Source organism: Malus domestica, chromosome 16 (assembly GCF_042453785.1).
Source record: "Malus domestica chromosome 16, GDT2T_hap1".
NCBI lineage: Eukaryota > Viridiplantae > Streptophyta > Magnoliopsida > Rosales > Rosaceae > Malus > Malus domestica.
Window position 1 is genome coordinate 4606890 of NC_091676.1, and position 25777 is coordinate 4632666.

The window sequence follows — 25777 nt, forward strand, 5'->3', positions numbered from 1 at the left end:
ATTTGAGTATGATACAAATATATTGAACTCATGAGTGTGATATCAATATATTGAACTCATATTAGTGCAACAATACTATTACAGGTAACAAACTCAGGTTTTCTAAGTCTTATATATAGGCATCAGATTCACTCAAACTACTATGAAATACCTTAGTGTTAATACTTCAATGTATTTGAATAACTAAGAGCTCATTTGAATGTGCATCTAAAATGATTGAAATCGTTTTTTGTAAAAATATTTTTGGAACCAATTATTAGTAAAAATACAAGTAAATTTTGAAAAGGCACTTAAATGCTCCCTGAAAGAAGCATATAACAGGTGCTTCTTGCATAAAGCACTTTAAGTGCTTTTGGAACCAAAAAATATTTTTTCTAAAAACGCTTTAAGTAATTTTAAAAACACATCCAAACAAACCTTAATAGTATATTCTAACTCAAATTGCTCCATTACGCTCTTTTCAAATATAAGTCTTCGCTAATCACAACACGAGAAAAATTAGTCACTCGTCTCTAGCAATTTTCGTCATGAACATATGATTGTCTTAATCATGTTTGAAAAGTTTTGTTTTCTTCCTATATCTGAATTAATTTTAAATTATATATTTCATTAATGGTGTTTCTTTTATTACAAATTGGATCTAATTAATGGAATTATTAGTTTTTTTTGTTTTGGGTAAAAAATTAGTGGAATTATTGATAAACTAATAACTAATGCGTTTTTCCTACAATTAATTTAATTTATGATTGCAGAAATATTCCAAAAATTGGGATCCAAATCAATTAGCGAGCGGGACGCAATGATCAAGTGCACCCGTTCTCACAAGTACTATGACTACTGTTTCATCGACGGTCCAGTAGTTTTGGACCCCACCACCTCAACATTCTATGCAGCGGACCCCACCGGCCCAACCTTGGTGGAAAAAATCAAGCCCTACACACGAAAATTTGAGAATTCAACAATGTCCCGAATCAAAGAGCTCTCTCATCTCAGGCCCACCAGGCCCAAAGTCCCAGGTCCAACACACTGGCCCGGCCCTTGTATTCAGTGCCGGCGGGTACACCGGCAACATGTTCCATGATTTCAATGATGGGTTCATCCCAATCTTCATCATCGTCCATTCGATCCTCCACTATCAGGCGCCCATCCTTGTGATATCGGAAGCACGCGATCGGTGGGTTAGTAGGTATGCAGATTTACTGAAGATTTTTAGCAAGCACACGATCATAAACCTCGATAATGATACCGCCACCCATTGTTTTACTTCTGCCAGCGTGGGGCTTATATCTCACGGACTTGTCACCATAAACCCTACGTTATTACACAACCCTAAAACGATGGTACATTTCCATGCGATCCTGGACAAAGCCTTCGGAAAACACCGCCGCGATTGCAAACCTTGGACTTCCAGGCCACGCCTCGTCTTACTCAGTCGAACCCTAGGCGTTGGCCGGGCGATCTTGAACCAAGACGATGCGAGGCGAGCAGCGGAGAAGGTTGGTTTTGAACTTGTGATTTTTGAGCCGACCTCTACAACTGACATGCACTTTGCGTACGATTTAATTAGTAAGAGCCACGCGATGGTGGGCGTGCATGGCGCGGCGCTTACGCACTTGTTGTTCATGAGGCCCGGCGCGGTGTTCATGCAGATTGTGCCTCTCGGCACCAACTGGCCGGCGAAGGTGTGCTATGAGAGTCCGGCTAGGGCTATGGGGCTGCAGTACATTGACTATAGGATTGATGTAGAGGAGAGTAGCTTGGTGCACAAGTATGGGAAGGATGACATTGTGGTGAAAGATCCGGCTGCTAAAATTGGTTCCAATTGGGATATCTTGACGAAGATATATTTGAAGGAGCAAGATGTTAAGTTGGATTTGAATAGGTTTACTTGGTTTTTGAAGTCAGCTTATGGGAAGGCCAAGAGATTCATGGAGAAGGAAGGGTAGTGCCATTTCGTCAACTGTGTTGTTTTTCATTGCTCTTGATTGAGTTTTAAAAATTATTTCATCCTATACATTATGTATGATCGCGTTTAATAACTTGCAAAATTTTAAAAGAAGGTGATTTACGACACATAATATTTGATTGCATCTTCAATAGAATTAAAATTGGTGAGAATACCGCAGATTAAATACAATAATATAAAATAGGGCAAACATAAAATAAGAAATGGAACCAACCCAAGTGGGCAAATTAGCCAAAACACAAAAAAGTGGCCAAGCAATTTTTTGGTATATTCATAACACGATCACGTGAAATTACTTCACTCAAATTATGACATTAGATATTTTTTTATTAATATAATATACTCTAGAAGTAGGACATATCAACTTTGTCGATTGCCTAATTATAATACGTGAAATAACGCACCATGTGAATTGTGTAACCGAAACCTATAAAAATTTCTCCAAAAAAAGGATGAGAAGGAACTTAACTAGTCAAGAGCATCTCCAGCAAAAGCCTAATTGCTGTCTTTGGACCGATTTTGGTGCTCCAACGGTGAAAAAAAAGCAGGCGACTGGGTGAAAGGTAGGAGCCCAATGGGCTGCCCTGCCAATTGTTGCACGGGCTTGCACCTTTTTTTTTTGTAGAACAACGATATATTTTACACTAAGGAGAGGAGGAGTTCGGCTAAGCCGCACAATGAGTAACCAATTTGGTATCGAATTTTCCATATACGAGATTCGAACCTAAGACCTCTCACTCATAAATGAAGAGGAATACCATCATACCGTAGTACTGAGTGACTGCACCCTTTTAATTAACAGGAGGAAGAGGGAAGGTCCCACCCATGTGATAGCCCAGCCTCCATTAGCATGGAACTGGATCCTCTCCGGATCCAAGGGATCTGAGCCAACTGAGCAATGCATTCGGGCCATTGAAATTTGATTAAACGGTTACAAACAGGGGCCCCCTCTAAAGTTATAATAATTGTAGCCAATTGATCAAATTTTAATAACCCAAATGCATTACTCAGTGGGCTCAGATCATTTTGGATCCGGAGAGGATCCAATTCCCATTAGCACAACCCAGTTGGATTTTCAACATTAAAAAAAAATTTAAATAACCAAAAAAAAAAAAAAAAACCCAAAAAAATTCTAAAAAAAAATGCAAATGTTTTTTAACAACACACTTAAATTAGACACAATTAAGAAACTTCAAGAGTTCAACCATCTTCTCCATTTGCCTTTATTTTTAATTAATTATGGTTGTTTGTAATGCTATGCTTTGTTTTGTATTTAAAACTAAATTTTTTAACGTTGCCACTTAGTATTACGGTTTAATAGTATTCCTCTTCACTTGTAAGTGAGATGTCTTATGTTCGGTTTTTGCCAAAGACGAATTTGAACCACAATGTTGCTACCCCATTGTGAGGCTTACCCAACTCCTTCACCTCCTTAACGGGTGAAGATACTCTAATTAGTCAAGAATTCATGTAGAAGGAAGGGTATTGATGATATTATCTTGATTTACTGGCAAAAGATGACAGCTGACGCTATGTTGTGTAACTGACTTGCATGCAACGCACTTCCAAGAAAATAAAAGATTTTTCATTAATTAGAAAAGAATCTAATTGGATTGCAAGCTTAAGCAAAGCTCCTCTTTGATTTAATTTTTTTTCACTTTTTTTTTCGTTTCTTAACTTTGTATCCATAAATGTATCAACGTGTTTACGAATGTGTCATCTTTTTTCTCTTTCTCTCCCACATTGGCATTGTTCTCCCCAATCTTCTTCTACAATTTCAGAACCCTAACATCTCTCCCTCCCTCTCTCTCTCTCTCACTCATATTTTATCAGCATCCAAAAGCAGATTCAAAGTTCTGGTTGTTCTCCAGTGGTTCATGCCACCTACGTCGGCATCCTGTGAATATATATATATATATATATATATATATATATATAGCTGCAGAAAACTAGTCACTTCGTTTTTGAAATAGCCATTGCCGGCAGCCAAGCCCCTTCCGCACAAGGAGGATGAAGAAGACAATTTCCTGCAGGGCTGCGACGGTGGCTTTGGCGGCCTTGTGTTTGTTTTTCATCGTGTTCGAAATCAGCGTCTCTTCAACCTCCAGATTTCTTAAATATGCTGCTACTACTACTACTACATATTCAGCCAAGACTCAAGGTACGAGAAATATTTTCAATCCCTCTGCTATTTTTTCATTTTTTATTTATTTATCAGAGTTAAATTATTCCGGCGTCAATTTTGCATGTTCTCCACTCGTGTATTAGCTATCTTATTTATTAAGAGCTCGTTTAGAAGTTTTTTTTTTAAATGATTAAGAGCTTTGTTGTGAAAATGTTTTTGAGTTCAGTCATTTTCTTTCAAAATGTATTTTTAGGGGGGTGTATTCAATTGGGATTTTAAGGGATTTTAATTCTTTTAATGAATGTAGGGGTATTCAATCATGATTTTAAGTGATTCTCTGAAATTCTAGGTGTATTTAATTAGAATTTTAAAATAGTTTATTAAAATCCTTATAAATCCAGGTGTATTCAATTAAGATTTTAAAGAAGTTTATAACATTCCAGGTGTATTCAATTAGAAATTGATTTTAAAGAATTTGAGAAAGTTGAGGAATTAGAAGGAATTGGAGAGATTTCGTGTTGTATTTTAAGCATTCACAAATCTCACCTCTTCCCATGAGATTTCAAGGGAATTGAATCAAAATTTTATATGGAATCTCTACAAATCAATTAAACTCCATAAAAATCCATGGATTTATAAATCCATTAAAATCTCTCACATTCTCAATTGAATACACCCCCTTAGTCATTTTAAAAGCACTTTTAAACGACATAATATCATTGACCTTTACCACTCAATATCCTCACTGATTTTGATTCAAACTTTGATTTCAGAGGAAGGGAATCATGAAAAAACGAAACTGATCGATCAGCCAAACTCTCACCCTTCAGAATACTTGCAACTTCCTGTGAAAAGACGAATCATCTGCGACCGTACAGATGTACGCTATGATCTTTGTTCAATCAACGGTCCAACTGTCTTGGACCCACCCACCTCCACATTCTTCACTATGGGCTCGGCCCAACCCCCACAGGTGGAAAAAGTCCAGCCCTACCCTCGAAAGTTCGAAGGCTTCATAATGCCTCACATCAGGAACCTCACCCTCACTTCCGGCCCACAAAGCCCACCATGTAAAGTCCGGCACAGTGTTCCGGCCCTAGTATTCAGTGCGGGAGGGTACACCGGAAACTTCTTCCATGATTTCAACGACGGGTTCATTCCTCTCTTCATCACCGTCAACACAATCTTCCCTGATCAAGAGATCGAGATCGTGATCGTGGTGTCCGAAGCTCCCAATTGGTGGCCTAGTAAGTATGCAGATCTACTAGCAATGTTCACCAAGTACCCTATCATTATCCTAAAAAATGCTACTACCACCCATTGTTTTCCTTCAGCCACCATAGGCCTCATCTCGCATGGTTTCATGACCATAAACCAAACTTTACTACCAAAACCAAAATCGTTCATGGATTTTCGGGTCCTCCTAGAAAAGGCCTATGGTCCAAAAGCCCAGCCCAAAGTCTTGACATCCAAGCCCACAAGGTCACGCCCGAGACTCGTGTTGGCCGACCGCGAAATGGCACACGGGCGCATGATTATGAACCAAAAACAATTGATTAGGTTAATTAAGAAAGTGGGTTTTGAATTGATTGTGTTTAATCCCAAGAGGATGACCCCGTTGCATGAATCTTATGCGTTATTGAATTCGAGCCATGCTATGATCGGGGTCCATGGAGCCGCATTGACGCACTCTTTTTTTCTTCGACCCGGTTCTGTGTTTGTTCAAGTGGTTCCGATTGGGATTGAATGGGGTGCATATGCATTTTTTGGGAGGATGGCTAGGTCTTTGGATTTGGAATATTCGGAGTATAAGATTGGTGTGAACGAGAGTAGCTTGGCCGACAAGTACGGGAAGGAAAATTTGTTGATAAAGGACCCATTTGCCCTTCAGAAAACAGGTTGGCCACCTGAGGTTATGAACATTTACCTCAAGGAGCAAAACGTCAAACTGGATTTGGAAAGATTTAAGAGTTGTTTGAAGAAGGCTTATACAAAGGCTACCAGATTTATGGAGAAAAATGGTTAATTAGTTTTATTTTTTAATGTTTCTTCTGTCAAGGTATTAACTGCCCAGCTTGTATTTTTGTTTTCATCCGAAATAGTGTTTGATTACGTGTTTAACAGATTTTGTTTTGAGACCACCACAAATAAATTAAAATCAAATTCCATAAAATTAGAAGGGCTACATCAAAGTTAATTGATTGCTTACAACACAAAAGTTTACAGATGTTTGTAACTTTATTATTAACATTACGGTTTAGTGGTATCTCTCTTCACTAAATGATTGATTTTACTTTTGATCCTGCGATACTACATGTTTTAAATTGTGTAAAACAGGTAGAAAGTTCTATATACATAGATGATAGTCAATACTATTTACAACCCTATTTACAATAAGAAACAAAAAAACAACAATTTCACAGATAATTTAACTACAAATTACAAGGATAATCACATTCAAAACAAAAAAAAAAATATGACAGTTACAATGAAGGTGTCATTAAATGAGGCAAAAATATGAGCAACACTGAAAACATGCTATTCGTCACGAAAACAGGTTCAAGAATTACGTTTTCAGTCTTAGCCTCCCTAGTCTTCCTCCTCGACTACAAAACCAATTCCCAACAACAAAACCCCATAGACTCGCAACCGGTACTCGTGTGAGCCAACCGCAAAAAGGCCCACATACACTCGGTTGCGAACCAGGACCAAGTGACAAAGCTGATGAAGGAGGTGGGATTTGATGTGAAAGTGTTTGTGCCCAACAAGAAGGAATTGGATCCTCTCCTAAGCTTGGGCTCAAGAGCCTTTGACCAACACACAAGGGCCATTGGATTTTGATCCAATAACTACAAACAGGGATCCTATAAACGTTATAATAATTGTAACTGTTTGATCAAGATCCAACGACCTTTGTGTGTTGATCAGAGGCTCCTAAGCCTAAGCTCGGGAGAGGATCTAATTCCCCAAAACAAAACCCCACCGACAAATAATCATATACACTTTTTCCTCCGCGCGGGGATCTGTGTTTCTGCAGGTAATTCCGGCAGGGCTAGATTGGGCGGCGCATGCTTTAAATTTGGGGCAAACGAGAGTAGCTTGTTGGGCAAGTATAGCAAGGACGATTTGTTATTAAAGGACCCATATGCCCTTCAGAAAAAAAAAAAAACATAAAAATAGTTGGCCAACGGACATGATGGTCAGTTACTTGTGCCAACAACGTGCCAAACTTGGTTTGACCAGGTTGGAGAGTTGTTCGGAGGAGATTTATGGAGTTGAATGGTTAGTACTTAACTCTGTGTCTAGACAAAAGAAATGAACTTAGAATTCAAACGAAAGTTGAAACATTTATAGAAGGTAAAGGTGACAAATTAACATGTTTAGTTGCTAATGAGTACTCCTTAATATTCATCTAGTTTAATTTCGCTTTATACCATAACCACTATCAATCTCACATTTATATTATGAAGATATCAAATTCACTGATCTTAATGACTACACATTAACAACCTATAATAAGTTAATTTTCCACCTCTAATCGGAAGCAAGACGTGCAATTTGCAAGGTTTGTGCTTTAATTTTTGTTATATGTATCCCAAATCTGCACCTTCAAATGATTAGATGGTAATGATTTAAAATTTGAAAATCCTCACATTTTCGATTCCTATCTGTTTCTTTAAGCCAAAACGTATCGATGATTTCATGGGATCTTAAATCATTTGGTTAAACAGTAAAATAAACAATGTTCTTTCAGCACCCATCTGATATTCCATGGACCACATCGCAAATGACATTGTATTGTGCTGCGATGTGATTTCCTAACAACTTCTGTATATTATATATAAATATAATTGTATAATAATTAGCATGTTAAACGACCTTTTCTAAACAAATATCTTAACGTACAAAAGACTTGAAAGTCAATTGTTTGATTTGGAGGGGAAAGTTTCCAAATGATGACATTTCCAACGAAGTAGAAAGAAACAAAACTTGCTACTCTTACAATATTTGTTTATTATATTTTTTAAATCATTTTTTTAATAAAAATAAGACTTACATTTGTTGGTAGGTCTTATCTCTATTAAAAACCTGCTACTTCAAGAAGAGATTTGTATGAAAATGTTTTTGCTCATCACTCTCAAGTGATGATGAATGTACTAGTCACCACTCCACTTTATTTATAGTTGGATAAATTTAAATTTCAAAATTTAAAATAATTCAACAGTAATAAATAGGACGACGAGCATTACCGTTAAGAACGGTGAGCAAAAATACAGCCAAAAGAAATCCTAAGGAAACTTTTTAAAAAATGGAATGACATTAAACTGTAAGTGGTAAATAATTTATAAAAATTCTTACTTTGAAAGAGTCTTTTAAGCATTTCTCTGCACCAAAAATATAATATGTAGTTATCAATTTTGTAACCCTAACCATAATGTATTCAAATTTGGCAATTAGTCACCAATTTTTTTGGCCCCACTTGTGCATTTGTGGTTTACAAAAGCCAAAGCAGAAAACGTCTATTAAGCACTTTTTGGTTTTTGCTTGAGAATCCCATAACGTAACCAAATCCAAATCAAATCGCACCAGTGACCGCCATGGATGCCAAGCTCTTGCAAGCTTCAATTCCCAATGCTTCAGCCCACAATGCCTCAAGGCCTTCACTACCCAATCCCCATTTGGTCAACCACACCATTTTTAGCAACCCCAACGGTGTTTTCCGATCAAATCCCGGAAGAAAACTGCGCCGTCCTCTCCAAGTTTCTTCTTTTGCTGCAACTTCTCCCATCAGGTAAAGACGATCGTTTTGACTTTAATGTTCTTCAATTTTTAATTTTTTTACATGGGTTGTTTAGTGTTATGTTATTGCTGATTGGGGTCGTTAAGAATTAGGTAAATTGTCATGGAAAATATATGGTTTTGTGAAAAGAGAGTAAATTTGGATTGTATATGGTTTGCTGATTGCATAATGTTCTTGCAAGGAAAGGTTGTTGTATAACGTGCACTGGAGAAGCATTTCCCGTTAGGATTTTAACAATCTAATCACATTTTAGACAAGTTTTCAAAGGGTTTTGAGGTTTAATTATTCACTAATTTTCTGTTGGGCTTACTGTAGCTCTTTCGAAATTTGTGCAATCTCTAGAGAAATCTATTTGTTGCATTTCCAAAACCAGTATATTGTTGCCGTCCAACCCTTTTGTTTTTTTTTTGGGAGTCCAACCCTTTGAGTTTACCAATATAGTTAAGTAGTTTGTTGTTTTGACTGCTAGAAAAGTCCAGTCTTGGTTCATGAAAGAGTAAATTGTAACTCAATTTGAGCAATCGTCTCTTAACTAAAAATTCATTATCATTGATCATTCAACTCATTAAAACGTGCAGCTATGGTCCCTCAACTAAAATTCAATTATCATTGTTCCCTCAACTTTAATCCAACTTGAGAAATGATTCCTCAACTTTAACCCAATCAGAGCAATGATCCCTCAACTTTAACCCAATTGTAGCTATGATCCTTCCAACATAACTCATTTTGACAAAATTCTAACGAAGTTAACGAAAATGATCATAGCTACACATTTTGATGAGTTGAGGGACCCCAATTGTAGAAATGATCATTCCAACATAACTTATTTTGACAAAATTTTGACGAAGTTGACGAAAAAGACTATAGCTACACATTTTGATGAGTCGAGGGATCAATGATAATGGATTTTTAGTTGAGGGAGCTTGCTCCAATTTAATTTATCTACAAACTATGAATTAAATAACATTAGCTGACTCATTTGATACTCTTTGTCTGTCAGGTGAGGTGATTTTGTTATTTGTTTGTATTTGAGACTTGATTAGTCTATTATTATGCTTGACATCGAACGAAAAAATCGAGCTATTGTTACAATAAAATAACTTGAGACTTGCAGCCAAGTGCTGCATGTTTTGTAAAATCATGTTATGTTTCTCTTGGCAGCCGGAAATTTATCCATGTGAACTCATTTCTGCTGCAATTAGCATACTTGTTAAGATCATTACTAGTTCAAATGTGCCCAACGATGCCTATGTATCAGGAGGTTTTATGTAAAAGCGAATGAACTTACTATTTCTCAGTGAATCAACAATTTTTCGCAGCCTAACTTCTGACATCGTGCTTCTTTTTCGTATAGGTATTCAAGTAAGAAAAGGGTGGATGAGAGCGAAATCTTAACTCTAGACAGTATAAGGCACTCTTTGATTCGACAAGAGGATAGCATAATATTTAGCCTTTTGGAAAGGACTCAGTATTGTTATAACGCAGACACATATGACCATGACACCTTCTCGATGGAAGGATTTCGTGGGTCACTGGTTGAGTTTATGGTCAGGGAAACTGAAAAACTCCATGCCCAGGTAATCTAAATGAGATATAAAAGATTAAAAGCAGCAAGCTCTTCCTGAAGAAGGGATCCCCTGTAATGATGTTGGAGATTTTCTTAACTACCTTTCGTTTTTGCAAGCCAGGTGGGGAGATACAAGAGCCCGGATGAACATCCTTTCTTCCCAGCACACTTACCTGAGCCAATGCTTCCTCCTTTGCAGTACCCTCAGGTAAATTCTGATACACAACATGATAATTACCCTTGTGTTTGTAAGTTTTTAAGTTCACTCGCATAATTCGGCTTGTTTTACTCTATGTTTTCTTAGTGATTTCTGACCTGCGTTTTCTCTGATAACGAAACTAGGTTTTGCATCCGCATGCCGATTCAATTAATATAAACAATAAGGTTTGGAATATGTACTTTAGAGATCTCCTTCCCAGATTAGTCAAAGCAGGAGACGATGGTAATTGTGGATCAGCTGCTGTTTGTGACACACTTTGTTTGCAGGTAAACCATTAAACCACTATTAACTGAAATTATTACAAATACACATATAATAGTTTATTAAGTTGTCACATTATACTAGTTTAGGGAGTTAAGTGTCGTATTATAGTTAAGAGGCTTGTTTTATTTGTTTTTCTGTTTCGTCTCTTTTTTTGTCTGGTTGTTTAGTTTGTGGCGTCCAAACAACAACAACAAAACCTTATCCCACTAAGTTGGGTCGCTTGTATGAATCCTCGAATGCCATTTTGCGCCATATCTTCCATAAGCTCCAAGTACTCCATGTCTTTTCGTAAAGTCTTTTTGCAAGTCTTCCTAAGGCTTCCTCCTCATTGAGTTTATTGAATTCTTCTCTTGCGAACCGATCTTTGAAATTTTGAGTTTGTGACAATTGTCTAGGATGTTTTTTTCGATGTTTTTGTTCCCTACACTGTTGTTTGAGTTGAATTACTAAAGGTAGACAAAACTTTAAGAAAGAATGACTACTTGCTGCAGTATTCCTCTCTGAATTTTCAGTTAATATGCAAGTATTTGCAAAACTACTACTACGTTAGATAGGCTTGTTCATAAGACTTTGCGTTGTTGTGTTAGATTCTACGTTAATCCTTTTAGCGTACCCTTATTTTTTTATCTCCTTCCAATGTTGGATGTTTGTCACAGGCGCTCTCGAAGAGAATTCACTATGGTAAATTCGTGGCAGAGGCAAAATTCCGTCAATCCCCTGCAGAATACGAGGCTGCCATTAGAGCACAAGTAAGCTTCCACTTATATATGTTCCCTGATGATCATGGCTTTGCTTGATGGTTCATTATCTCACATATTGAAGTCGTTTTTTTTTTCTTGTGCCGGTGTGTGGTTCTTGCAGGACGGAAATCAACTGATGGCGCTGCTGACGTTTGAAACAGTTGAAGCAGCGATCAAGAGGAGAGTGGAGATGAAAACGAAAACGTACGGGCAGGAGGTTAAAATCCACGAAGGGGAAGATAATGCAGCTAACCCTGCATATAAAATCAAGCCACATTTGGTTGCCAGTCTCTATGGGGATTGGATCATGCCTCTCACAAAGCAAGTTCAGGTTGAATACCTCTTGAGAAGATTGGATTAAGTGAAAACAATCACAATTGTCCAATAAACCCATGATTTCATTTTGTTTAATTTATTAATACTTATGTAAGTTTTACGGAAGACTTTGCGCAAAACCGAGCGCAACAGTGTTCTAGAATTCATACAATTGACCCTACTTAATGGGATAAGATTTTGTTTTTGTGATACAGATGTGAAGACAATATTTACAAGTTGAGTTGTTATTTCGTAGACCTTTTAATCTTTTCATACGTGTCACTCGTTTGCTTTGGATTGCTGAATTAGTTTTTGAATGTGAAACTTCATTAAGAAAAAAAATGGTCATGTGAGGAGAGACACATACGTTACAGTATGAACTCTGTAAGTTTTAGCTCGACTACATTCCCCAAACTAGGGTTTGAAAGGATATCATACATATATCCAAAGTTGTCATCTTTCAAATGGCCTGTAAATTACGCGATTTGTGATCCCCACCATGTGCAGAAGAGCCTTTAGCATCCAAAAGGGGAAGAAAACGAAGGAAAATAAGAAACAAAGAATGTGACTTCTAAGTCAAGTGATATTTTTTGTTACCTTATGGATTAAATGAGCACTTAATTATCACGAAAACATCACTTCACCTTCTAACTTTTCCATTGTATCAATTTCTTTACAAACTTTCACTTTGTGTCACATCATTGTCCATTACTTCTTGACTTTTGCTCCATTATATTGACATTATTCTATGTTCACGTGATATTAATAATAAAAAAGTAAATTATAGCAATAGTTTCTTAACTCTTACTCAATTAAAGCAATGGTTCCTCAACTAAAAATTCATTACCATTGATCTCTTAACTCATCAAAATGTGCAGATATGGTCACTCAACTAAAAATCTATTACCATTGGTCCCTCAACTTTAATCCAACTAGAGAAATAGTCCCTCAATTTTAATCTAATTGGATAAATGGTCCATCAACTTTAACCCAATTGTAGCAATGATCATTCTAACATAACTCATTTTGACAAAATTACGACGAAGTTGACGAAAATGACCATAGCTACACGTTGCGATGAGTTGAAGGACCCTAATTATAGCAATGGTTCTTTCAACATAACTCATTTTGATCAAATTTTGACGAAAATGACCATAGCTACACATTTTGATGAGTTGAGGGATCAATGGTAATGAATTTTTAGTTAAGATACCAGTGCTTCAATTTGATTGAAGTTGAGGGGCCATTGTTGTAATTTACTCATAATAAAATGTACAACTTCAAGCCAACAAGGTTTTTCTTTTTACGATGGTTGGGGGAAAACGTCTATCTTACGTAGTTTCACCTTTGTTTTGCAATCTTAACTCAAATTCATGATCTTTTGATCACAAAAGAGTAATATCCATTACTCTAAGACTCATCTCCGACATGATATTAAGAATATGAATGAAAAATTGTTAGTACATTGAGTATTTTTTAAACAACAATTAACTAGTCAATATGTGAAACAAATGTACTGGAATAACGTGAGATACAAAGAAAAAATCCTAAGAAATTAAATAACAACGGTGAAACTATACTTATGATACTACACACTTTATCTTAGCCAAAAGAAGAAAAAAAAGTACACATACTCATGATATTACACTTAGATCTTAGCCAAAAGATCGAGGAAGATATACATACTTATTCTTGCGTTCCTAAATTAACTAAGAACGTAATTGTGTAAAGTTTTATAGATAGTTTTCTTATTATAATTATATTCCTCGTTGATTAAGATTTTCTCTCCCTTATTAGTATACTTACGAAACGTTTTCACTATCTCTCTACCGCACCGTCTTTATAATTCCTCAGTAAAATAGGTCTACAATACTTACAATATTGTTTAACGGGTATGTTGATGAGCAAGCCTTAAAATAGTAAATAGTAAACTCTGTCTGTGATTGTCGGTAAAAAAGCAAAAGAAAAGGGGCAATAAGAAGGGAAAGTTTGAACTTCTGAACCCATGAAAAGCAGTAAATCGGCGGCCGATTCATGTCGAAAGTACAGAAATACCCTTAACGTTGCTTCCCAAATGATTCGTCTTTATTGATAAGTGTGAGCTGGGGATGTTTGTCTCCATCCGACGGCTTCAGATTAACCGAGAGCAAAAAGGCTTTATATACTCATCGCTGCTCACTCACCACCACCACAACCACCACTGTACTCACTAGAGAGAGAGCGGAGGAGAGAGAGTGAGAGAATGGAGAAAGCTCTGACGAAAGTGAACAGCTTGAAAGTTGGGAGCTTGTGGATCTCGAAGAAGGCCAAGGAAGAATTCTCCAACATCTCCGACGACCTCTCTGTATGTAACAGTAATCTTTCTGTTTGTTCTCTTACCCTTTTGCTTTTTCCCATGATTATGTTCTTGTTTTTGTTTTTGGTTGTTGGTTTTTGGTCGGTATTTGTGTAATGCGGCTTGAATCAAGTTTACCCAGTTCGTGATTTTCTGCTAATCTTGCTTTAGTCGATGGTAAATTGCAATTACCGGTGGATGGGATCTGATCTGTTAGGTTTTTAACCGTAAGAGAGTGAACTGGAAGATGGGTTTTGGGTGTAATCTGAATTTTATTTGCTGATTTGATTTGATTTTCGGTAAATTGTGTTGTGGAAATAAAAGTTAAGGACTTTAAATTTTTCAAATTGGGAATTAAATAATCTTAGGTTATGGGTTAATCAATACACGTTCCTCCGCGGGAAGCCTTGTTGGCTTGGCGTCGCCCTTTTTAGAATAGAATATTGTCCGGTAAAAATATATAGAAATCAAGGGAATGAAGTTAGAATATAACTTGTTGACAGCAAACATTCTGCAGAAAAAAATCAGATTTTGTCCAAGTCTTTGTGCTTTCTTAATCAGATTGTTTGTTGTTGCAGACATTCTCGAATACCGTCGAGGAGAAGGCAAAATGGGTTTTCAACAAACTAAAAGGTGTGGAACAATCTTTACCATAATATCATTAGCATGACTGAATTGCAGATCGATGCAATATTTGCAGTACATTACTTGCCAGTCAACAATCTGCCTTAAAAATAGTAATGCTTATTGTTCGAACGATGAGTTTTCTCTCTTGTTTGATTCACCTACAGGAAAGCCGCCGAAAAGCTTGCCAGATCTCCTTCGAGAGTACAACTTGCCACCGGGGCTGTTTCCGCAGAACATTACCTGTTATGAGTTTGACGAAACAAAATCCAAGCTCATTGTGTATATGCCCTCAGCATGTGAAGTTAGCTTCAAGGATTCCTCTGTTATGAGGTACGCGACACGGGTAAAGGCCATTCTTCTAAGGGGAAAGCTCACGGGGATAGAGGGAATGAAGACAAAGGTTCTGGTATGGGTTAAGGTCACTTGTGTAGTGGTTGAAAGTTCCAAGTCCGATAAGGTGTGGTTCACAGCTGGTGTTAAGAAGTCAAGACCAACGGATGTCTACATAACACCGCGTGACTCCGTGAAAGTAGAAGAATTCTGAGTTTAGAGTAAAGCGGCGTTTCTATCGCCATTAGTGGGAAGAAGATCTGAATTCTTGCTAGCTTTTTACTTAATAGGCATTTCTATGACTGCTTCTTTTTTGACAATGTCAAATGCAGAACACTGTTATGTGGTTACTGGAAATTTCACATTTTGGCTATTGGATGAATGCAATTGCTTCGTTTTGCTTCCGTTTTCTGTTCGATGTGCATTCTGTTTTTCGCATATGATACAGTAAACGTTGAGATGCGATGTATTCTGAAATTGCCATTTTATTAGAAGGGAATCACAGATATCTTTTTACAGTGAAGGAATATCAGTAAACAATAACTTTCTCTGTTGACAATTTAATTTCCTATAGCTACTATGGCTGCTGTAACTTTTCTCATCTGCTTCCGAGATGACGGAGAAGTTGCACCTGAATCACGAACAATCTTGTATTGTGATACGATGTTAAGCTGCAGATGAATCACGAACAATCTCGTACAGCGATATAATGTTTTCTATGCTCAACAGGAAGATGATGCACCATTCCAGAAGATCTGACTTTCTGTTTTGAAGGACTTCTTGCAAGAAATGAATGTTGTGCTGCGAAAAAGAACGGTTTAGTTTCAAAGAGCAATATCTACACCGGCAACATACAATTCTCCATGATTTAAGAACCGAGGTGAATTAGTAAGGGACAAACCTACCTCTACAAACTTTAACTTGAAATCCAAGTTTCCGAAGCGTTGTGTAACCTCGTACTCCTCCCGAAGGTACTCATGTATTTGAGCATACTTTGCATCCCTCCAAGCAATTTCTGATCTGATGGATAAAGAACAGAATAAATATTAAAAGCTGCAATGCCAAATTATAAACCAAACTGGTATATTCAAGCACTCGAAGCAATTCCAGATAAACGAAAATGGCAACTGATGAAAACCAAATTTAAGGTTAATCTGATCTTCCCTCAGCAAAGTCCATAGCTTATTTTCTGAATTTTACAATAAGTTGGTACCAAGATTTCTAATCCAGAAGGGGGAGAAGTTGAAACCTTAGGGTTTAGGGTTTAAATGCAATATTCAAGGTCAGTGAGAAATCTAGATCATCCAGTATACAGAAGGACCAACTTTAAATGCAATAGATTACTGATCTTGAAATATCGCTACAAACAACCGAAGAAAGCACAATGGCATTACCTCTCAAAAAGACCTACTTTAAGAATTACATCAGCTAAGTTCGAGTTAGCCTTCCCAACAAGTTGGAGGAGCTTCTTTTTATGCATTGTGAAAGTTCCAGTTTTCTCCATTCCACGATTTATATCTGCAAACTCTTCAACCATACCATCAACCTAGAAAGACAGACCCGTGCAACCCCACGGTTGGGAGGGGATAGAGAAAGATATAGATTATCATAATCTAAGACCCAGGGTTCTCCAAATGCAATAAAGTTGGGTTACAAAAGAAGCAAGATATATTGATAAACTGAATCTGAAAATGAATTACCTGCGAAACAAAATAATCTAAGGCAATACTTTGGCCAAGCACACTGCCAATAATGCGAATAGAATCAGTGTCCAAAGTTTTGAGAACTATGTAATCCGGACCACCCTTCATGTCCTCATCCAGCTGTGGCTTTTCTTTTACGGCATAATCTAATGCAAACACACACAGAGATACAAACAGAGAATTAATTATCATAATAATTCAAAATATTTTCAACCTTTCTATTCCAGAAGAATATATTAATATCTAGAAAAATATTAGCATTGGATGATTCAATGCAGCTCAACTCAATTCAAATGAAGTGTAAGATCACTTCGAGAAATCAAATGAAATATGGTTATCTTAAAGAAATTTACCGTCTTTTCTCATCTCTGGAAGTAATCCAGAAGCATGTCTTGTAACTAGATCCAGATAAGCGTCGACTTCATGATCCTCAACATTAAACAAAACAGCAGATCCATATTGGAATACGACCATGTAACGCCAAACTCCAAATTCCTAAAAGAAAGCAGCAATATAATGAACATACTACCATATTAACTATACTCGATGCTGCTATTAGCCATTAGCCTATTACGGAAAAAGAAAAGCACACTTGTAGCTATGGAGATGATTTCCTCACTCGAAAAAGTACACTTGTTTATCTTTATAAGCCAGGTATGTCCCTGGTATAAATATGGTTATGATGTCCTCACTCGAAAGTAGTCAGTCGGACATCAATTAGCCAACACATACATAGCCTACCCCAAAAAGTAAATGAAGAAAATAGCTTAATCAACTATGTAAAGTCAAGAATCAGTCTAAAAGTCAGTCTAAATTTTCTTTCAGTATTGTTCACAGACGAAAATGGATGCATTATGCCGCCACAACGGAAATTTAATGCCCACAAATGATTTCTTTAAGCATATCATGAGGCAGAATAGTCTCAAAAAGGAATTGAATCACACAAGAACTTCAACCAAGCAAAGTATTAAATTGTTCAATGAATCATCATCTTACAGTATTTTCTGAAGGGAAATCGCAAAATCTGAGGGCAATGTAATTCGATGAGCGAGAAGAAGGAGGAATGACATTGCTTAAATTCTCGGCTTGCATGCTCTTCAAATTGATACTGCGAAAACCATGAATCTGAGAAAGCCAAATCATAAAGAACACAGCCGGAAACAACTGAGAAAGTGAGAGAGACAAAGAAAAACGGAAGTGAGCCAGTACAAAAACCGCGACAGACCCCGAAACAAAAATCAACATCCCAGATCAAACATAAGAAAACGAAAATCATAGCACCATTAGAACAGTAGGAAATGGTCAGAATGTTCAAAACAAAACCTTAAAGCAATGTTCTTTAATGAAAGTCATCAGCTTGAAGAAACAATACGAGCTTATATCAAACTAAAAACACAAATGAAGACAGACCCACATCAACATATGACAAAACAATCAAACCCAGACGAGGATTCGCAAAATTAAGAACTATGACGGCTAACCTGGTACAAAGGAAGTAGGCTTTAACGGGTATTTTTCCGGTTTCCTCGTCTTCCTTAGCTTGGCTGTGACTCTGAGCATAGCAGGGCGGCTCAGAGTCGTAATCATTGGCTTCAACGGAAACCCGAGACGGGATTGCAGAGAAGGGTCGTGAATTGAGAAAGCGGAAGTGGAAGGAGGTGGAGGCTGAAGGGCGGTGAAGATGGAAAGGAGGCTTGGCGGGAACAGAAGACTTATAAGCTCCGGCGGCGGCTACGCGGCTGAGGAGAAGAGAAGCAGCGGCTCTCCACCTCCCCATTCACTGAAGCTTCAAGGTTTTGGGAAGCCGAGTTAATTTCACTGCCGTCTTCGAAGTGAAAAGCACAAGTTTTGCTACTTGTTTGCTTCTGCTCCTCCTCCAGCTATTCCGTAAGTACGACATGTCGTTTTGAATTTGAGTAAAACGACGTGTCGTTTACTGTTGACTAGCAAGTAAGAACCTCCTGAACCCTTGGACGGCTGAGAAAGCCAGTCCCTTTGAGCAAACGAAAAGCGCCAAGAACATCTGAGTGAGCAGAGAGACTGAGGAAGAAGAAGAAAAATGGCGATTTTTGGGGATCTGAGGGTCACGGCCACGCTGACTTCTCACTCGATGCACTCTCTCCGAACCCTTTTGCCCAATTCAAAGGTCTGAATTTCTTTTTCTGGGTTACTTCTCATGTATTTTTGTCCTGTTTTGTCTCTGATTTTATCTGGGTTTCGTGCATTTCTTTCAATTTCTCTTTCTGGGCTGTTTGGTTTCCGGGAAAATGAGAGAAAGGAGCTGAGGATTTGGGTTTTGATTGAGGTCAACTGTGAGACTATTGTTTCTTTTGTCCCTTGTTGGAGAATTTTATGAATTTCTATGGTGGCTTTCTTATTCTGTTTAGAAATGAAAATTTGAAATATTAATCGAATTTGTTGAACTACCTGTTAATTTACGAGCTTAAGTTAGAAGAATATGGTGCAATTTAGTTATTTTATGCCCATTTAATCGAGGGTTTTTCCCTTTGGTCTTGTAGCTAAAAGGAAAATGATGAGGACTTTGTTGTAGATTGAGGGTACTTGAGAGTCTTACTTGTTGTATTTCATCACCAATTCCGCTTGTAAGTGTCGATCTGAAGCTAAAGAAGTATGCAAAACTAACAACACTCGGTTATTTTTCACCGGAGAATTCTTTACTGGACCACTGATTATAAGTTTATAACTTAAATTGAAAGGGGTTTTCATCGTGATTTTTGACTAGTTTTCACTTGTCAGAATCATAATGATGACCACAGTGTCATGGTGTCAAATTATATGGAAATACTTTCTTGTTTTGTTCAGTTGCTATCATGTTGAATTGGGTTTGTCATTTGGGTTACCGATTCTAGATTCTTGTGTTCTTCTTAGTAGTTAAGTGATGTCATCATAACAGCCTAACAGGGATCGAGGGTATGATAGTTGTCTACTGAGTTATGATTCCATATAATGCATCACTGTTTGTCCATCTATATGATCTTCCATGGTGTTTGTTTGCATTGTATAAGGTATTTTTCTGAACTTTATATTGAATCGAAATTGAAGTGTTTCTTTCTTTATGGCCGGTTGCCTGCTGTGATCTGTATGGTTGCGGTTGAACTGAGGCGTCCCTAACGTTTTTCCTTATTCACAAAGGGAACTAAGTCCTCACTTTCATTTTGTTATTGAAAACCTACATGAATGGAAGTTGAAATGTTGTTTTGCTCCTAATTGTCACTTAAGATGGTTTAATAAGATGTGCAAATATCTTCCGCTAAGTCTCTGCTCGGCTTCCAATTTTTTGTGCTGTGTAATAGGTAGACTTTGCTAGCTTTCCAAATGGAGGGTCTTGCGTTTCTGAGATTATGCCAAAGTGGCCCAGTATGTCATTTGATAGACGTAATATTCGTCAACATTCCAGGCGGTTGGCTGGAGATTTTCAATTGTCATCAAACTCAAGTAGCCAAGATTCTGAGGGCTTCCTCCTCAATGCCATCAACATGAGTTTCTTTGACCGTTTAAACTTGGCTTGGAAGATACTATTCCCGTCTCCGACATCTAGAAGGAGCTCTAATGCTAACATTGCCAAGCAGCGCTTGAAGATGATCCTATTCTCTGACCGATGCGCAGTTAGTGATGAGGCTAAAAGATTGATTGTCAACAACATTGTGCATGCTCTGTCAGATTTCGTTGAGATAGAATCGCGAGACCAAGTTCAGCTGAGTGTGTCTGCCGATACTGATGTGGGAACCATTTACTCCGTCACGGTACCTGTAAGACGGGTTAAGCCAGAATACCAGATTGGAGACGAGACTGGAACAATAACCAATATCGAGTACAAAGATACCGGTGACAGTTCTGGTTCTGTTGATGTCAAATTTGATTTTTTCATCCCTGACTAAAGCAACTCGTTCGGTTTCTTTAGGTTCAAGAAATAGATTATTGTGTTTTGACTGAAGCCAAAGAAGTTTATGTTTTAGATGTTTCGGATTGGACCTGTTTCTCCTGTATATATATGAAAAATTCGTGTAAGCCGATTAGGAGGAATCTTCTTCTGCTGAATTCACGGTTTCGTTTTGGGGAAAACTAATGAAAGGGATTTGAAAACTTTGAGTTTTAACGATAAGGACAAAATAAAGAGTAAAGTAAATAGTACCAAGATTGATTTTTTAGTGTAAAAATATGATTTTTCGTTAAAGTGAACAGTACCGGAAACTTTTCGTTAAAGTTCCCTTGGTTTTGTTATGGCTCTAATTATACTACATATGTGAGTGTATTTGATCGTCTGCTCTAGTTATTTATTTTTATCAAGGGCAATGGACTCGAACTTTGGGGGAACAACAATTTCTGAAATTTAAAAAAAAATGTTTTCTATGGCATCTCGTTTGAATAGCCGATTGCATTGGAATGGATCAACCACTATTCTCAATATTGAAGCAAAAATGAAAAAACTGTGGCAAACTTTGAGATCCAAGATGGAATAGCATCAAGAAAATTTTTCAGTTTCAATCCTATGTTAGAGTATTAGAGTCGTTTTGAATGTCATTTTGTTATAAATGACGAGATCGGGATCAAAGTGTTTATTATGTGACTTAGCTCAACCGTCTATCCTCAGTATCCATCAATCAAAGAGAAAAGAAGGAAGAATCCCATTTTGTCAAAAAAATTAAAATAAAATTCAGTGGGATTAAACCAGCATGACATGATAAAGAAAAATAGAAAAAAATTAACAAGCGGGGATTGAACCCGACGTGAATCGAACACGCAACCTTCTGATCTGGAGTCAGACGCGCTACCATTGCGCCACGGATCCACCTGTTGTTGAACTCATTAGTTAAATATATTTAGACGTTTAAACATCAGCCTCAATTTAAATTCAACAGATATTTATTGTACTCTGAGCGGGAACTTTTCATCTCCTCCCTCCCCTCCCAAATCCTCACTGGCAATTTCTAGGGTTTATGGAACCGAACGAGGTGTGAATCCCAAAGCTCCATTTCTTATCAATTCTGATAAAATTAGTGAAATTTCTGTCCAGCTCTGTACGTTGGATCGTTGTGCCGGTTCGGTCTAGGAGGACCACAATGAGCGGAGCTCCTTTGAAGTTCGAAAACCCGATCCGAGATGCAATTTCCAGAATCCGATTCGCCCCGAAATCCGACAACCTCCTCATCTCCTCTTGGGACTCTGTGAGTGTTACTCCAATTTTGTGCTTAGCAATTTGTAGTTTGTAGCACTTTTGGCTTTTCAATCGTAAAAATTGATTCTTTATTTCTTTTTGCAGAGCTTGAGATTGTACGACGTCGGAAGCTCACAGCTCAGATTAGAAGCTCCGTCGGAAGCGGCGCTCCTCGATTGCTGTTTCCAGGACGAGTCCGTCGCGTTTGCTGCCGGTTCTGATGGCGTCATCAGAAGGTTTGTCACTGGGATTTGTTTCATTTTGCAATGGGATTCTGTTGAAATTAACCTCGACCACTGTCTTAACACTTTAATTTTTAGCTTAAATTGATGGGTAATCATAACTTTATCAGTTAATGGGGTTGATTTCTAATATTTTCTTGCAATATTTATGAGGGATTTAATTTCCTTTTTTATTGTCAAAGCAATATGTGCCGACTCTTTTCTGGGTTTTCTTATACTCAAGGTACGATTTACATTCTGGAATTCATGATTCGATTGGGAATCACGATGACATGTCGACATGCGTTGGATATTCGGAAGAAACCAGTAAGCTCTTATCTACCATTCCGCTCTGATTGACATTAAATTCTGATTTACCTTCTAAATACAGATTTTGAACTTTACATGTCATAGTTTGTCTTTTCAAATTTTCAACGGATATTAGGAAAAGCATAAAACCAACTGTTTAATAGGAAATATATGTAGCACGGATATGAGTATTGTTTTTTCTTTACAATTCCCATTAAATTAAAGATTTTATGCATAAGATTTCATAACGTTCGGAATTGCTAAATGCGATATATGATCATTATGGCATAGGTAGTGGAAATGATTGAACTTATAGACTTAGTGGACTTACAATAGGCTGATAATGCTATCGTCTTCTGTATCGTGATGTTCTCTGTTATGATTTTGTGACTGAACATATTGTTAACAAATTTTCTCCGAAATTGTTGTAGGCCAACTAATCACTGCTGGTTTGGACAGGAAGATATTGTCTTGGGACACGCGTACGGAGAAGGGTTTTGTGTTTGCAAGTAATCTCGATTCGGAGGTGATGTCCATGTCACTCTCAGGTCTTGATATGATGGTAGCCATTGGATCATCAATATATGTGTATGATTTGCGAAACCCAGAAAAGCCAATTCAATCAAAAGATTCACATATGGATGTTAAGATTGTATGTGTTAGCTCAATTCCATATGCTAAAGGTATTCTCACTATACTTCACGTAGTTGTGTATGTTGTAAACCATGTACCTGTTATAGTTACTAATACTTGAACTGGCTACCTTATACAGACTCAACGTCTTGTTGAGTTCGTTTTGGATCACAACTTGTATCTTATAGAAAGTTTTGAACTGTCTTTGCAGGATTTGCAGTTGGCTCGATAGATGGACGTGTAGCACTGGAGATTTCCTGTCCGTCTAGTTCAGATGACATCAGGTCAATTCTTGGAGTCTGTGTTCTTATATGATTGACATATCCAAGCCTTGCATGCTACATAATCTGCCTTGGTTTAACTGTCATTTGTTATGTTCTATGTTGTTCTGTTTGGAATGAAGAAAAAAAATTATAATTTTACTTGTTGTAATACCTTTTTTGTGCTTGAGCCGCATTTGCTTCTATGAATTCTCTTAAAAGAACTCTTTAACATTTGTTTCAGATATATGTTCCGGTGTCATCCGAAGTCAACTAATAAGAGATATCACCTAGAATCGGTGAATGACATTGTATTCAATCCACTGTATGTGTAACTCTGATACTCTATCAGCTTCGACCAACCTGAATTATGAAAACTTACTTTCTATTTGATGTTTCTGATCTAGCATGTACGGCGCCTTTGTTACGGGTGACAACGATGGTTATGTTACTGCATGGGATGCTAAAAGCAAGAAGAGGCTATTTCAGGTATTTTCTTTAAATTTTCGTGGATTTTGCTTCTTCTGCTATCAAAGTGAACGTATTTACCTTTAATTGCTTGACCTAGTTGATTTAATTGTTAATGTGTGTTCGGTTATTACTACTCTTCATTAACTTCTCTAATCTGTTCATGTTTTCAGTTGCCTAGATACCCAAATAGTGTGGCATCCCTATCGTACAACCACAGGGGACAACTTCTGGCTGTTGCATCAAGCTACACATATCAAGAAGCTAATGAAATGTGAGTATGTTTCTACTATGATTTGCTACGTATCTGTCCTCGTATACTTAGTATAATATACCTTGTCTGCTTCCATTTGTCAGAGAAGAGCTTCCTCAGGTATTCGTTCATGAAGTTGGCAATGACAACATGAAATCAGTATCTGTTGGAAGTTCGAGCAGGAACTAATTATACACATTAAGATGAAGGTAACGAACTTTAACCTTGGCTCGGATTCTTATATTTAACTAGGATAGGCCAAGATAATTTTTTGTTGTCTCAGACTTTGGAAGCTTTGTCCTTTTTGAACCTAATGCAATGATGTACCCGCCGAAATTATTTTTGATTTGCTGATGAACAGCAGTCAGCTGCAAAGTTAGAATTCCAGGAATTGTGCTTGTTGTAGAATGTCGTTATGGGTTAATCCTCCAAAGTGTAGACATATACCACTTTCATTGGTTTTATTTAGTTTCTACTTATTGGATCCATGAATTTCCAAATGAAAAAGCTCGAAGCATTGACATTTGTAAAAGATATGTTTGTTGAATCATTTTCACATCAGCCTGCAAAATTATGAAACCATTTGCCATCTTGGATACTCGTTCTGTGTAAGGTCTGGTCTGCTCCTTAAGCTGATTGCCTTCAAAATTTACATCCATTGTGATCATATGTGCCGTTGATACTGTATCAATATTAAACATACATTCATAACATGTTGGTACGTCTTGTTGGCAACAATAACAACTCATATTACTAATAGCATAATGCTAGTTAATGGACGTTTGTTTAATAGCTGACAAGGTAAAGTACCAATGAGCCTAATTGTGTTCCATCCATATTAAATCCCAAAAGAGGACGATAAAAAGAAACTAAATTAAAGAAAACAAAACAGGAAAGACAATGTCTATACAAGTGCAAAACAAAATATCCAATTAAGAAAACAAAACAAGATAGACAATGTGCATATAGGTGCCAATTAGCTTCGAGCGTCATCCAACAATGTACAATGACCTTCACCCAAAAAATAAAATATAAAAAGTATTTTACTCCATAAATCTTGCATTTGCTTCCAAAATATAAGTATCCTTCCTCCCAAACTACTGTAATTGGCGTTTCTTGTCTGTCACTTTCTCTGTTCTCATTAGCTTAGATAATAGAACCTCAGCGTCCATGTAGGCCAGTCTCATCCTATATGCATCACAATTTTATGACAAAAATTTAGGCACTAGTGATCTTTATAGCTAACATGTTAGTTTCGATGATCACCATATCGTGAATCAACTTATTCTTATGGCTTTTTAGTTTTCTCCTATACCTCAAAGTTAATGGAATTCATTGTTTACAATCATCTGTCAAAATATACATAAGCCCCTATCAACTAATTATTATGCAGTTACATAATGTTTATTATCACACAAATGTGGTGCTGGAAATATAAATATATGTTGCGTGATATATTACTAA

The 25777-nt window shown here is 37.1% G+C and overlaps 6 protein-coding genes, 1 non-coding gene and 1 pseudogene across 7 annotated transcripts; 6 read left to right on the forward strand and 2 right to left on the reverse strand.

Moving 5' to 3' along the window:
- Positions 1-799: 799 nt before the first annotated feature.
- LOC103416639 (xylan glycosyltransferase MUCI21-like) lies at positions 800-1946 on the forward strand (annotated as a pseudogene).
- Positions 1947-3897: 1951 nt separating this feature from the next.
- Positions 3898-6212, forward strand: LOC103416501 (xylan glycosyltransferase MUCI21-like). Its single transcript, XM_008354747.4, has 2 exons — positions 3898-4127; positions 4865-6212. The coding sequence occupies exons 1-2, from the start codon at positions 3977-3979 to the stop codon at positions 6115-6117; spliced, it is 1404 nt and encodes a 467-aa protein (XP_008352969.3). The 5' UTR covers positions 3898-3976; the 3' UTR covers positions 6118-6212.
- Positions 6213-8578: 2366 nt separating this feature from the next.
- On the forward strand, positions 8579-12212 carry LOC103402853 (chorismate mutase 3, chloroplastic). Its single transcript, XM_008341623.4, has 6 exons — positions 8579-8883; positions 10247-10469; positions 10581-10667; positions 10802-10945; positions 11600-11692; positions 11805-12212. Exons 1-6 carry the CDS (start codon positions 8690-8692, stop codon positions 12042-12044), a joined length of 981 nt encoding a protein of 326 aa, XP_008339845.3. The 5' UTR covers positions 8579-8689; the 3' UTR covers positions 12045-12212.
- A 1791-nt stretch (positions 12213-14003) lies between these two features.
- LOC103402851 (uncharacterized protein At5g01610) lies at positions 14004-15694 on the forward strand. The gene is made up of 3 exons (XM_008341621.4): positions 14004-14342; positions 14912-14966; positions 15125-15694. The coding sequence occupies exons 1-3, from the start codon at positions 14241-14243 to the stop codon at positions 15502-15504; spliced, it is 537 nt and encodes a 178-aa protein (XP_008339843.3). The 5' UTR covers positions 14004-14240; the 3' UTR covers positions 15505-15694.
- Positions 15695-15757: 63 nt separating this feature from the next.
- Positions 15758-19047, reverse strand: LOC103402852 (protein RETARDED ROOT GROWTH, mitochondrial). The gene is made up of 7 exons (XM_008341622.4): positions 18475-19047; positions 17990-18101; positions 17347-17488; positions 16991-17139; positions 16685-16836; positions 16196-16310; positions 15758-16091 (listed from the first exon to the last, which is right to left on the reverse strand). Exons 1-7 carry the CDS (start codon positions 18768-18770, stop codon positions 15957-15959), a joined length of 1101 nt encoding a protein of 366 aa, XP_008339844.3. The 5' UTR covers positions 18771-19047; the 3' UTR covers positions 15758-15956.
- Positions 18837-21097, forward strand: LOC103402850 (cell division topological specificity factor homolog, chloroplastic). Its single transcript, XM_008341620.4, has 2 exons — positions 18837-19139; positions 20308-21097. Exons 1-2 carry the CDS (start codon positions 19053-19055, stop codon positions 20890-20892), a joined length of 672 nt encoding a protein of 223 aa, XP_008339842.3. The 5' UTR covers positions 18837-19052; the 3' UTR covers positions 20893-21097.
- A 634-nt stretch (positions 21098-21731) lies between these two features.
- On the reverse strand, positions 21732-21803 carry TRNAW-CCA (transfer RNA tryptophan (anticodon CCA)). The gene has a single exon. It is a non-coding gene; the product is annotated as a tRNA-Trp (tRNA).
- An 86-nt stretch (positions 21804-21889) lies between these two features.
- On the forward strand, positions 21890-24892 carry LOC103402849 (mitotic checkpoint protein BUB3.3). The gene is made up of 9 exons (XM_029095748.2): positions 21890-22179; positions 22275-22405; positions 22635-22717; positions 23131-23382; positions 23544-23616; positions 23837-23917; positions 24000-24081; positions 24234-24334; positions 24418-24892. Exons 1-9 carry the CDS (start codon positions 22075-22077, stop codon positions 24500-24502), a joined length of 993 nt encoding a protein of 330 aa, XP_028951581.2. The 5' UTR covers positions 21890-22074; the 3' UTR covers positions 24503-24892.
- The last annotated feature ends 885 nt before the right edge of the window (positions 24893-25777 follow it).

Excerpts from the sequence above, each read along its gene's own strand:
- LOC103402851 (XM_008341621.4), top strand. The coding sequence starts at position 14,241 with ATGGAGAAAGCTCTGACGAAAGTGAACAGCTTGAAAGTTGGGAGCTTG. Across the intron at positions 14,343-14,911 it reads ACATCTCCGACGACCTCTCT|ACATTCTCGAATACCGTCGA; the intron begins GTATGTAACAGT and ends TTGTTGTTGCAG. Across the intron at positions 14,967-15,124 it reads GGTTTTCAACAAACTAAAAG|GAAAGCCGCCGAAAAGCTTG; the intron begins GTGTGGAACAAT and ends ATTCACCTACAG.
- LOC103402852 (XM_008341622.4), bottom strand. The coding sequence starts at position 18,770 with ATGGGGAGGTGGAGAGCCGCTGCTTCTCTTCTCCTCAGCCGCGTAGCC. Across the intron at positions 17,489-17,989 it reads ATTTCCCTTCAGAAAATACT|GAATTTGGAGTTTGGCGTTA; the intron begins GTAAGATGATGA and ends GCTTTCTTTTAG. Across the intron at positions 16,311-16,684 it reads AAAGTAGGTCTTTTTGAGAG|ATCAGAAATTGCTTGGAGGG; the intron begins GTAATGCCATTG and ends TTTATCCATCAG.
- LOC103402849 (XM_029095748.2), top strand. The coding sequence starts at position 22,075 with ATGAGCGGAGCTCCTTTGAAGTTCGAAAACCCGATCCGAGATGCAATT. Across the intron at positions 22,406-22,634 it reads TCTGATGGCGTCATCAGAAG|GTACGATTTACATTCTGGAA; the intron begins GTTTGTCACTGG and ends CTTATACTCAAG. Across the intron at positions 23,383-23,543 it reads CTCAATTCCATATGCTAAAG|GATTTGCAGTTGGCTCGATA; the intron begins GTATTCTCACTA and ends CTGTCTTTGCAG.
- LOC103402853 (XM_008341623.4), top strand. The coding sequence starts at position 8,690 with ATGGATGCCAAGCTCTTGCAAGCTTCAATTCCCAATGCTTCAGCCCAC. Across the intron at positions 10,470-10,580 it reads CTGAAAAACTCCATGCCCAG|GTGGGGAGATACAAGAGCCC; the intron begins GTAATCTAAATG and ends TTTGCAAGCCAG. Across the intron at positions 10,668-10,801 it reads CTCCTTTGCAGTACCCTCAG|GTTTTGCATCCGCATGCCGA; the intron begins GTAAATTCTGAT and ends TAACGAAACTAG.
- LOC103402850 (XM_008341620.4), top strand. The coding sequence starts at position 19,053 with ATGGCGATTTTTGGGGATCTGAGGGTCACGGCCACGCTGACTTCTCAC. Across the intron at positions 19,140-20,307 it reads CCCTTTTGCCCAATTCAAAG|GTAGACTTTGCTAGCTTTCC; the intron begins GTCTGAATTTCT and ends GCTGTGTAATAG.
- LOC103416501 (XM_008354747.4), top strand. The coding sequence starts at position 3,977 with ATGAAGAAGACAATTTCCTGCAGGGCTGCGACGGTGGCTTTGGCGGCC. Across the intron at positions 4,128-4,864 it reads ATATTCAGCCAAGACTCAAG|AGGAAGGGAATCATGAAAAA; the intron begins GTACGAGAAATA and ends CTTTGATTTCAG.